Raw genomic sequence first — 12,196 nt, 5'->3', positions numbered from 1 at the left:
CAAGAAAAGTAAACGCTCCAAGGAGTGTGCGATGGAGGCTACAAATAGAAAACACACCGTCGGTAAACACTACAGAGACACATGTTCGACCGACAAGGAACATGTCAGAGCAGCGCGGTGTTGACATACAGCACTGTCCCACAGTTGTTTGTGTACAACAGATGTCGGCTAGGCTCTCCAATTAATTGACTTGTCGGATGTCACGATTTTTTATTAGTTCCATCTGTCATCTTTTAAATGTATTGTTCCTCGCTGTGATGAAAGATGAATGAAAATTTCTTGTTGAAAAGCGCCCCTCCCCTGACAGTGAGTGTCCTAGTCAGGGGTGATTCATTGTAGATATAGTTGGAGGAGACTGAAAGGCTAATATATAGATAGTTTATTGCAGGTTTCTACCCGTAGGCTAATTGCAAGTACATGTAACATGAAATTAAAGGGTGGACAATGGATAATAATATAGTATGTAACTACTCTAACTACTAAATACTAAATTTTAGCTTTTTGGTTTCGACTTCTTTTTTCGAGACAGTGGGAGAAGAATGATCCCACTTTTTCTATAAGACCCTTATAATACGTGCAAGGAGCTCCTTCATCTAAGAACAAGAGTGGCGTAAAGGTGTAGAACTTGTCTCAAGCAGTCAGGACCGAGAATTTGTGATACTTTGAAGATACATGTAGAATAGCCCTACTTGTACCTCCCAGCCCTTTTGTCTCCCCTTTGTCAGCCTGACATGTGATAGATGAGGACAAGTGGCCGCAATTTTCGCCCGCTCACCTCTGGTGCACCCAGGGTGCACCGGGGCTCCAGGGTCGTTCTGTCAATTATCTCCGCAGGCCAATCCTGTCACAGGATCGGTTATTGGCAGCTGTCGGTGACGATTTTTTAAATGTTTGCCTTTAAAAAACATATAGTTTTTGCTCTGTTCTTCAAACAAATAAGGTCATCATCTATCATAAGTTGTACCTAACTAAGTTCGCAGCCAATGAGTCCGTGTCCTTTCATTTGTACTTATCACTGCGTTTCTGAATAAAGAAAAAAATAAGGTCAATGACCTGAACCAGACGTCTGTTACCACGGTAACTAGTGTTGGGTTACATCATGTTGCAATTTTATAGCAGGAGGGATTTAGACTCCTGTTGCCATTATATGATTCTGAGTCCGCAGTGAAAATACGTAGCATAACCTTAATTGCGACAAACTGCAAAATAAAATCGAGAAATTAACTTCCTAAATTATATTCGAAGTTGAAAACCCAAGTCATAAACATAGAATAGAAGAACATCGTGTTTAGCCAAGGGCTGCTGCTACAGCGAACATTCTAATAAACGGTTGTAACGTTATAATGCCACAACCGGATCATTGAAAGTTCAAGGCTATAGTCTACTAGAAGTCAACTAAAAGAAACAGTCGTTCATGTATATGTACATGTATATTTGCATAGCAGGTCGACAAGTCTCACTATTACACCAGTTTGTTTACGTTTCGGAGCCCTTCGGATTAAGGTTCAGCGAACCGAAAATGTAAAAGACTAGCCTGAAGACACCTGCGCACAGAGCATGATGAACTGAAACATGTTTGACCTTTTGTGCTCTTTGGAGGATTGGCGTATCCGTTTTTCACTGTGGTCGCAACGTATTCTGTCTGAACGTGTGTAAAGTATAAACAGAAAGCAATTCCGATCTCCCCGCAATGATGTTTAGCCTACTTTAGGCTTATTTCACTCACAAATGTTGCACAAATGTTGTTCGTTTGTGTTTGATACTCTCCAAGCAGAGGTTTGGCTATTTTTGGCGTGTTTTAGACTTTTTTGCGCTGTGTGAAGAAAAAAATTCCAGTGCAAAAAAAGAAACCCCGATAAAAAAGCCTGAAAATAACCCAAAACCCAAACCTCTGCTTGGAGAGTATGTGTTTGATAGATTGTGAATTATGGCAACAAATGGTGCCCCGGTCATGTTGTGACATTCGGGTCCTCCGATTCGGCTGGCATGCCGTCCGACAACCTTGAACGATGACTGAACGGGGGAAAACCGTTAGTGTTCCGTTTATTGTTCCAAGGGTGTGAAAACTGGTGCATGTACAAGTTGCAAAGCCTACGTGCCAGTTTGCCATGTACGTAAAAACATCTAGATCTGTTGGATGTGCATGTATAGACTAGACACTTTTTACCGTGTAAAGTATGATAACTGATTGTCAAGCCTGCGGGGAAAAGAAAGTGTTTGTTATTATCATTTTAAACTGATCAGTGGACGTATGTCCGTCAAATATTTGTAGCTTTGTAGTTAGACGTTTTTATAAAGGTAAAACACGTACCTCCAAATTTTCGATGTCTACTGTACATCTTGATCATGGAGTCTCGCTTATTGTTCTTATGTCGCATCTCAACGTTTTGACGGAGGTGGGCGGTCTATAAAAATAATTGCTGGCTTGCTATGACATATTCGAACCTGCACCTGTCTAGAGCATTAACGGCTAGTCCCCGCCGTTGCGCCTACTCCTTCCGACGGAAATGCTTCCTGCTCCCCCCTGACCTGCCCCGCGGACCTCCCCCGGCAGACGGCTCGCTGATATCGTCTGCACAGATGTTTGACACTCACCCGGATGGCATGTAGCCCCGATCAGTCGACCCCCTGTTAGTTTTACCAAGGCCCACGCAGTATTTCACTCTCTCCAACCCTCTCTCCAGCTCCGCTTGGTTCCAGGTAAGTCGACGTTCTTCCTACCTGGCGTTTTTGTGTATGTCGCCATCTTCGCCTCTGGTTGTTTACTAAAGCCAAACTTCGCCCTACTACCAACTCACACACTGTGGTGTTACGTCGGAGGCAAATATATGACGACGGTTTTGACAGCTGTTCTTGTTCCTCACGGCGTTGTGAGCACGTAACGTTGTAACATTGTCTATCGCCGAGCTACCTTAGTATATAGTGGCCACACGTTCAGTATGTAAATGTATAACAGTATGTAATTATATAGACAAACGTTGAGAATAGGTTTCAGTTCGCAACGTGCCCCTTAATTCAAGCTACAGGCGTGACGTAACATCCGTGTTTTGGTTGTTAATTGCAGAAGCATGCGGATATGAGTGTTTTTTTCGATTATCATATTAAAATATACAGCGATAAAGTCATCTACAACAACTGTCACGTACACAACTATAATAATTTAACGCCTGGCTTCATTTCGTATTCAGGGCTCTGCGTACAATCGTTGACGGGCTTGACCTATATTCTGGCCCGAACAAATTTTGACGGCGCCTCCCCTGTCATATCATCATATCAGTGTTGGAGTATTTGTTTCAGGCGCACATATGTTACTCTCCAAGCAGAGGTTGTGGGGGAATGATCGTTAGCTTTTTACATATGGCCCTTTTTTGTCGCTACCCCCACCTTGGGTCGCGCATGGACCCTCTCTGGCCAATTGGATACTGATACTCTATTTTTACGACCCTAGGATCTGCTTGGAGATTACACATATGTCAACGTGATTATGGAAAACAACCAGGTCTTTCTAAAAGGTCTGATATTCCTTGCAGGCATAGACGATGCATTGCATTCTTTACCATACAAGCTTGCTATTTTATTTATGCACAACTTTTAACTGCCGCATCCGACTTGAAGTGGATAAACGGCTGGCGGTACCAGGTGTCAAAACATCACGTCCTTGTTATTGTTGTTTTTATTATTGTTTACCAAACACGTGGCAAACCTATCAATTGTCCTTAATGGTATGATGACATTTGCAAAGATCTAAGAACTCTAACTGAAAAGGGAAAGCGCTTATCAGCTAGCTCTAAGGCCATGTTGATTTGATTATATGGATGACATCTCCTGGGAACCCCAAAACTGACGCGAGCGTGCGAATAAAAAAAGTTTGGGGGAAAAGGTGCTTTCATTTTGAAATCTACGTGGTGGTGAAGGTTGAACAAATGACAGTAAATACACAGCGCTTGGTATGGCTAATAATAGAATCTTCGTTTCTTAACATTTTCTTCTTTTCCTTTGGAATTGGTTGGCATTCTATAACATTAGTATCGATTTTCCAACCCTCTTTCTTACAATTTACGGCATATATTTGCTCATTTTGCAGCTGCTTTGTAGATCTACGATTTACAGTATGGTCAAAAACTTTTTTTTAGAACCGGACGAAAATTAATTCTTGCTTTGACGTCATCCATACAATCAAATCAACATCGCCTAACTGTTAGTTGACATTCCCATGTAACCTCGGTCCCGGCTACTTACACTCCATACTAGTGACGAAGTGCTAATTGGCCCAGTAGAGGAATCGGTTTTCCATGTACTAACAGATGTTCACAAACGTCCCCTGTGTTTGAAGAGCGAAACGAAACGGACCCTTACAAAGCTCTTGTGACAGAGTCAATAGCCTAGCTCCTGATAGCCTGGATCCCAGACCCACTTAGGCTGAAAGTTATCCAGCGTGCGTGTATGGATCAGGGCCGAGGCTAAGGCCCTAACTGAGCAAGGCTATGCTAATTTCCTTGGGGGCATGTTGGCCTTGGAGCCGAGGAACTGGCCTGTGTAGGCCCTGGAAACAGTCTGGCACCAAACCTAAGCTCCTTAGTCCTAGCCGACGCCATTAGATCGTCCCCAACTGGACTAGATGCGAGGCTATGCCTCGTACCGTACATGCATCAGACACGCATCAAGAAACATTCCGACATGTCCAAATACACAACATACAGGAGAGGATACACAACAACACCGCATGCCAAAATGTCCTTGGGCAATTTATTTTGGTTCATCCTAAAATGGCCTGTCGGGAAACTTGCCCTATATGATCCTATATGTCTTGTTATGTCGCTTCTTTTCTTTATGAGAGTTAGGACTTTTGACTCAGCATATATTGTTGTGTGTGTTTGTATTTTCTTATCTGCGCACGTGTGACCTTTGCCCTTGCATCTCGATCCCAGGGAAAGATAGAAGCATATTTGTGCCCTCCGGTTATCATGAGTCATTTGTTCGATTGAAATAGATTTGAAAAGTCCTTGATATTAGACATAATGAGATAAACGTTAACGGCCGTTTCATCAGTTCCATATATATTATAATTTGGATACAAAAAACTGTAACACGTTACCAGTAAAACACCGTCAACTGCAAGTAGCCTGTGTTACTGAAATTATTGAGATTACGTCAAAAGGTGGCTCTGTTTTTTATGTTTCTTTGTCAGGCTTTCATGCACCATTGGTAGTTGTTGTTGGGAAGTATGTACCACTTATTTATTTACTTTGACTTGATTTTCCTCATAAAGGGAGTTTTAGTAGGTCACCTTCCAGCTTGGGCAGCAAGGCCATGTTCCTAAAAACCACACATGTATGTACTCTGGATGCCAGGGTGTTGTCATGGAGGAATATCAGCCAGGAAAGTCAGTCCACGGGAAGGTTAATTTTCCCCTCCGAACTTTACAGTGACGAAACTACCCTGGCTTATTATTCTCACTGATTGGGCAAATTTTACTAGCCTCTACTAGGTCGGGTGGAGAGAACAGTTTGCCAAACTCCCCTGGCATGCTATCTCTCTCTTTGACCGATTTCCAGCCGCCTCCCGAAGCCTGGTAGAGGCTAAAATTTTACTGCTTTTGAACCCGCGGTGTTAGTCTAGTGGAGACTAGAGGAACTGACCTCGCAACAGTCTGATACCCAGGCTAGTACCCTGCGTGTTTGATAGACATGTTTCGGTGTAAGCCAGCTGTCACTCTCTCCTGCCGGGCACATGTGGCGACTGACCTCCAGTGAAGACTTGGCCTTCACAAAGACGTTCTAGATTTCCTCAGAGTCGTCACTAATGCACGAGATGCGGTTCTAGTGGTTCCAGCGGCTAACGTTAGGGTTGTAAACTTTTATACGTTTATCGATCGATGGCTACACATTCAACATATGTTACTAGTACATGTAGGTGGTTTGATTTCATTCCCAGAGCAACTTAATCTTCCCAAAGACGTTCTACATGTAGATTTCCTTAGAGTCGTCACTAATGCACGAGATGTGGTTCCAGCGGCTAGCGTTAGGGTTGTAAACTTTATACGTTTATCGATCGATGGCTACACATTCAACATATGTTACTAGTACATGTAGGTGGTTTGATTTCATTCCCAGAGCAACTTGATTAATCTTCACAAAGACGTTCTACATGTAGATTTCCTCAGAGTCGTCACTAATGCACGGGATGCGGTTCCAGTGGTTCCAGCGGCTAGCGTTAGGGTTGTAAACTTTTATACGTTTATCGATCGATGGCTACACATTTTACTTATGTATACATGCAGGTGGTTTTCTTTCATTCCCTAGGAAGAGAAAGATGTTTGTCAGTTTATGTGTAAATGTATTTGTTTATTACTTCCGGATACGGAAGTATTGTTTTGGGTGGCTGGGTTGTTTCTTGGCGTCTCTGTTTGTCTTAGATATAATGGTTTCGGTTGCATAGTGGGTGGGTGGGAGGTGATTTGGACAGTTGATTGATAGGGAGTCCATCCCTGAAGGTGACCCAGGGCACGCCAGGTGGGAGTAGTAAGTTGGCGGTATGTGGAGGAATTTAGGTAGTGGTGTAATACCCGATTGATTACATCGGGCAAAATTTATTCATAACGTAAAAGTTATGAATGAAGTTTGTTGATTTTCTTTTCTATATTTCTTTTCTCAAATAAGAATTTATTTGCGTCTGGATTCACAGATCCAATTTTTCTAAGGGCTTCTCTGTTCCTTGGAAACAGAATAGTGTCTGTTCCCCGAGCCCTACAGCATTGCCATGCTAGTTTCGTGAGAGAGGTGGATGAAGATCGACCTTCCTGTCACCAGTCGCATGTCGCACGTAGTTGTCACGTTGTTGAAGTCACTCTCCGCTATCCGGGGCTTAGAAAGGTCAAGTTCTGTTGGTACTGTATTTTTAGACAGAGGTTTTTTTAAGGCAACTGTGCTTTTTTCAAACAGGGGCACCCTTGCTTATAATATATTTTTTAAAGAAAGGTTGAAATCTGAAAATGCTAGAACCTTTTAATTCCATAATTTTTGTTGCTTTGTTTCTTTGTTTGTTCATCGATTGCAAAAGTCTAAAACCATCTGACATTTTACCACTTTGCTACCACTTACTATATTTCTGATCATCTTTTCGCTGTAACCTAGATTTGTCTTAATGTAACTTTGTACGTGTTTTCGCAGTCATTATTTTCTTCCTGCTGGTTTTGCAATACCTGCTGTGCTTAACGTGATTTTGGGAGAAGAACTGTGGGAACATAACATCAAGGGCACGTCCAGAAACACTAAAACCTCCGTGCGGACACGCACGAAGCTCGTTCCCAAGTTGTTTCCAGCACGCAATATCGGGACACGACATGTCTCCAAGGAACAGCTTATAGGATATAGGGACAAGCTCCTTGATGTATCCTCTCTGGGCGGTCGTTAATTTCATCAGACGTCCTGATTGAACAGCCGTAGAGAACCATCCCGACCTACATGTACGGATAATGAAAGTTAACAGGAATGTTCCAGAAACGTCCCGAATGATTAGTTCGATTGGTAGCCTCTATCAGGCTTCAGAAGCGACTGGAAAGAGTAGAATTTGGCCTAATAGACAGATGACATGCCAGGGGAGTTGTTCACTCTCTGTAGATCTAGAAAGTCTTGATATGGGTTAATTTTCGTAGAGACGTAAAATTTAACTGAAACGTACAGCAACTTGGGAGTTCTTATCTTGAGAAATCAAAGCTTTCTCAAAAAGCTGAAGTGGAGGCGTCTGCAGACGCTTCCCGAAGCCTCGTAGAGGCTATACGACTCTGTCACGTCTGCCACTCTGATTTGTGATAGCATGTGCGACTAAGGTCACTCACCTCACGGCTATTCCCATAACTAGCGCCAGAGGGCGCTCTGTCTGGTGACCCGCGGCGCCACATGTGAAGTTGGCACGATGTCAACAGGCTATAAAAACACATTTTAGGTCGTATAGACGCCGTTAGAAGGTCACCGGGCCTGTTATAACATGATGCCGTCTATTTCTGTAAATAGTGAGCCCCTTTCCAGTTTTTACTGGTACAATACACATACGACGAGGCAACACACTTAAGGAATTATAAGCGCCACCCTTAAGTTCTGGATGAGGAATATAAACGTAATATTTATGGGCATAACTGTGCAGTTAAATTCATCATCATTGTCATTAAACATAGCCAACATTAGAGAAAACTTGTAAACCTTCAGTTGGATTGATATTGAACACATGTTTGAAAATGTGAATTTCGTACAACTCAAATTACATTATCTAAACGTTATTTTTCTTGTCCATTTTTAGGAATCACTAAAGCACCAACGATGGATCGTTTTGCGATGTCAGCCCTGTGTGTTGTACTCCTGGCGTTGGTCGGACAACAGTCGTCCGCTCAGACCACGGACACAATGACACCAGCCCCCACAACTCCAGACATACTGAGCGACATGACGGGAGCCACACCCTGGGCACTTGCAGTTATGATCATAGCCGCACAGGGGGCGCTGTTGTGCATCATCATCGGCTTCTACTTTTGCTACAGGTAAATAAATGTGCTATCTAATGTATTCGAAATGACACACAGTGATTTTTTTATGTTTACCTCTCGCAGAAGGAAAACATTGTTTTTGCTCTGCTTCTTCTTCCTCTTCTTCTACAAAACAATTAAAGTCAATGGCCTGAACCAGACGTCTGTCACCATGGTTACTAGTGTTTGGTTACATCATGTTGCAATTTTATGGCAGGAGGGATTTAGACTCCTGTCACCAAATACATGAATGTGTTTGAGTAAAAATTAACAGAACAGACCATATGCAGAGGTAAATATCATGTATTTGCTTTGCACTTCCCGGATTGATGTCTCAAGTTTCTTTGTTGTCTGTACGTAGACTGGACAACTCGTTCAAGAGCCGGGAGAGCGCGCACTGCCTGGGGTACATCATGTTGTTCGGCTGTTTCCTGATGTACGGTCTGGCGTACGCTTACGTCATCCATCCGCACGAGATCGTCTGCGGCGTCAGGCGGGCCGGCATGGGCTTCATCCACGCGCTGGTGTTCGCGCCCATGCTGCTCAAGGTATGTCTAGCAAGGTGCAAGGACAGGACAAGTGAAGTCAATGGTGCTAGTTAACACATATTTACATATGTACAGGGACAGGGAGACAGCTCAATGCAGCGAAGCCCGTCCCAGCTCTGCTTTGAACTGGGAGATGGAGTCTGGTGGAGACTACAAAATGCCCACGCCTGACTGATTTTTTCCTGTCGCTCTCCAGGCCATCCGGATCTGGCGCGTGTCCAGGCGTGACCTTGACGAGCTGACCCCCATGAGCGGGAACCGGGCACAGCTGCTGTTCACCGTGCTGCTCCTGCTGCCCGAGATCGTGGCTGTCGTGCAGTGGCTGTGGCTCGTGCCGCCCTCGGCAAAGATCGTGTACCCGTCGGGGGAGCCCGCCACCACGGCGTGCGGCACCACCAACCAGGACCTCATCATGTCCCTCATCTACGTCATGTTTCTCATGTTCCTCACACTGGTATGTACGTTTTTAACACCTGATAATGTTAAGGTAGATGAGTGCAGTGGCCAAGTGGGTAGAGTGCTCGCCTTGCATTCGGTAGGTACTGAGTTCGAACCCGGCGTTGTAATGCTAAAGACTTCAAAATTGTACTCACTGCTCTCTTTGCTTAGCACTTAGCATTTGAAAAAGAGTATATGCGAGGTAAACACACGCCGGTACCACTACCAGTGGACTAGTCCCCTGCTGTAGTGATTGCACTGCTGTGTGTGGCCCAAAGGCTACCGATACGCAAATGATACAGGACGGACTTAAACTTTTTAAACTTTGAGCTTTACTAGTCTGTCTGGCTCCGCGGTGACATTGACCTACCTGTAAACGTAACAGCATCGTTTTTTTTTCTGCCCAACAGCTCTTCAGTTTTCCTGGCTTGCCCCTCCGACCTGATCATGAGCTTTAGGTAGTCATGCGGCGACAACGACCTACCTACAAACGTAACAGCATCATGCTTTCTGTCCAACAGCTCTTCAGTTTCCTGGCCTGCCCCTCCGACCTGAACATGAGCTTGAGGAAGCCATGCGGTGACAATGACCCACCTACAAATGTAACAGCATCATTATTTTCTGTCCCACAGCTCTTCAGTTTCCTGGCTTGCCCCTCCGACCTTAACATGAGCTTGAGGTTGCCATGCGGTGACAATGACCCACCTACAAATTCCTCATGTTTTCTAAATTCTATCCCACACCTCTTCAGTTTCCTGGCCTGCCCCTCCGACCTGATCATGAGCTTGAGGAAGCCATGCGGTGACAATGACCCACCTACAAACGTAACAGCATCATTATTTTCTGCCCAACAGCTCTTCAGTTTCCTGGCCTGCCCCTCCGACCTGATCATGAGCTTGAGGAAGCCATGCGGTGACAATGACCCACCTACAAACGTAACAGCATCATTATTTTCTGTCCCACAGCTCTTCAGTTTCCTGGCCTGCCCGTCCGACCTGAACATGAGCGAGTCGCGCTTCATCTTTGTGGGGATCGTGTTCTCCATCGGCTGCCTGGTCGCCTGGATCTGCTGCCTCAAGATGACGGACTTTCCCGAGGACCCCGTCATCGCCATCGGGCTCTTGTGCATGGCTACCATCGTCGTCGTCATCATCTTCTTACCAAAGGTACGCGGTAGAGGAAAACTAGCACATCATTGACGAATTGATAGCTAGTTACTAACCAATACATAACCAATACTAGCGTTTTTTTGGACATTTGATAAAAGTTAAAAGATCTTCTAATCCTCTCAAATAGCAACCCAAAGAGAATAGAAAAAAAGTATTGCTCAGTCACGTCACTTTCCGGAAGTGTGGCGTGAGCCAGGTCAAAGGTAATTTGTAGTATGTATCGGCCCCCGCCCCGGTTAAATGGCGATTGACGGGTTGCGCACGTTGATCGTTTGAACTAAAATGACCTACCTAAATGCATAGGACAGACCTGGTCCCTTGCTCGTCTTCATTTTCCCCTACAGGCAACACGGTCCTTGTATGATAGCGTTTTGTTCCGCCACCTTGAGGGATCATCCAGTATCATTAACTTAAAATTGGTATCTTGTATTTCCAGGTGTGTTTGTTGTGTCGCCTGAGTGACGATGAAGACATGGAGGAACTGCCGATGAGCTACATGCCGAACGGCTACTCCGGCGGCTCCATGGACAGGGAACAGCGCTCCTACACACCGCACCAATACGACTACTGAGACTACCATCATCACACCGAGACGGGGGGCGCTACCGACTACTAACAACCAACTTTGACCCATTGCTCACGTCCGGAAAGTCCCCCAGAGAATCCTTCTGAAATACCGCACCAGTACGACTACTGAGGCGACCATAATTAAACCGAGACGGGGGGCGCTACCGACTATAAACCAACTTTGACCCGTCGCTCATTTCGGGGAAGTCCCCCAGAGAATCCTTCTGAAATAGCGCACCAGTACGACTACTGAGGCGACCATAATTAAACCGAGACGGGGGGCGCTACCGACTACAAACTACTTTTGAGCCGTTGCTCACATCCGGAAAGTCCCCCAGAAAATCCTTCTGAAATATGCGTTAAACGTACAAGAAAATTGAAAATTGTAGCGAGCGATTTGAACAAAGAACGTAGCCAATGAAAGCAAATTTCTTAATTAAAACCCCAAAATTGGAAGAAACAAAAACATTTTTTGTACCTGCGTTTCGAAAGCCAGTTGCAACATTGGCAAAGTATAAAAATATCCCTCTGGGGATGTTTTTATGGTCAATTTTGTTTTCTGATAAACGAAGGTTAGATGCGAGTAACCAGCTAGTTTTCAAGAACTCTGTTATGAGCCTTAGAGAGTTTCCAATAATGGGCACGTAAACTCAACAAGTTTTTCACAAAACTAGTGTACTTTTTTGCACGAAAGTTTCATTGATAATATATAACAACTTTTAAATGCCTATGTAATGCTTCCCTCCGAGAAGCATCTTTTGATCCATGACATAATAACAATTTCAGCTCGCAATGTAGCCTCAACCAGGCCCGCGGATCGCTGGAAAAATAGTAGAAATTGGCCGAAATGAAGGGATAGTATACCAGAGAAGATCCGGCCCACTGGTCGCAAATTGGATCTTCACTCTGGTCGGATCTTCTCTGGTATACTGTCCCTTTATTTTGGCCCAATTTCT

General features: G+C 44.4%; 2 protein-coding genes across 2 annotated transcripts in view; one reads left to right on the top strand and one right to left on the bottom strand.

Annotated features, from left to right (window-relative positions):
• Positions 1–2,591: 2,591 nt before the first annotated feature.
• On the top strand, positions 2,592–12,098 carry LOC109475152 (G-protein coupled receptor family C group 5 member B-like; the record flags this gene model as incomplete). Its single annotated transcript, XM_019775687.1, has 6 exons — positions 2,592–2,700; positions 8,296–8,533; positions 8,880–9,066; positions 9,263–9,520; positions 10,470–10,670; positions 11,110–12,098. Coding segments are annotated over 6 exons (1,128 nt in total), but the record flags the coding sequence as incomplete, so codon positions are not given.
• LOC109475151 overlaps positions 11,557–12,196 on the bottom strand; it is a 3,377-nt gene continuing 2,737 nt past the window's right edge. The window contains exon 3 of the mRNA XM_019775686.1: positions 11,557–11,587. Coding sequence (XP_019631245.1) covers positions 11,557–11,587 — 31 coding nt within the window. The remainder of the gene's footprint in view (positions 11,588–12,196) is intronic.

Source organism: Branchiostoma belcheri, unplaced genomic scaffold (genome assembly GCF_001625305.1).
Source record: "Branchiostoma belcheri isolate BF01 breed outbred unplaced genomic scaffold, Haploidv18h27 scaffold33, whole genome shotgun sequence".
Lineage (NCBI taxonomy): Eukaryota > Metazoa > Chordata > Leptocardii > Amphioxiformes > Branchiostomatidae > Branchiostoma > Branchiostoma belcheri.
Note: the sequence above shows the minus strand (reverse complement) of the source record. Positions and strands in the feature narration are given on the sequence as shown.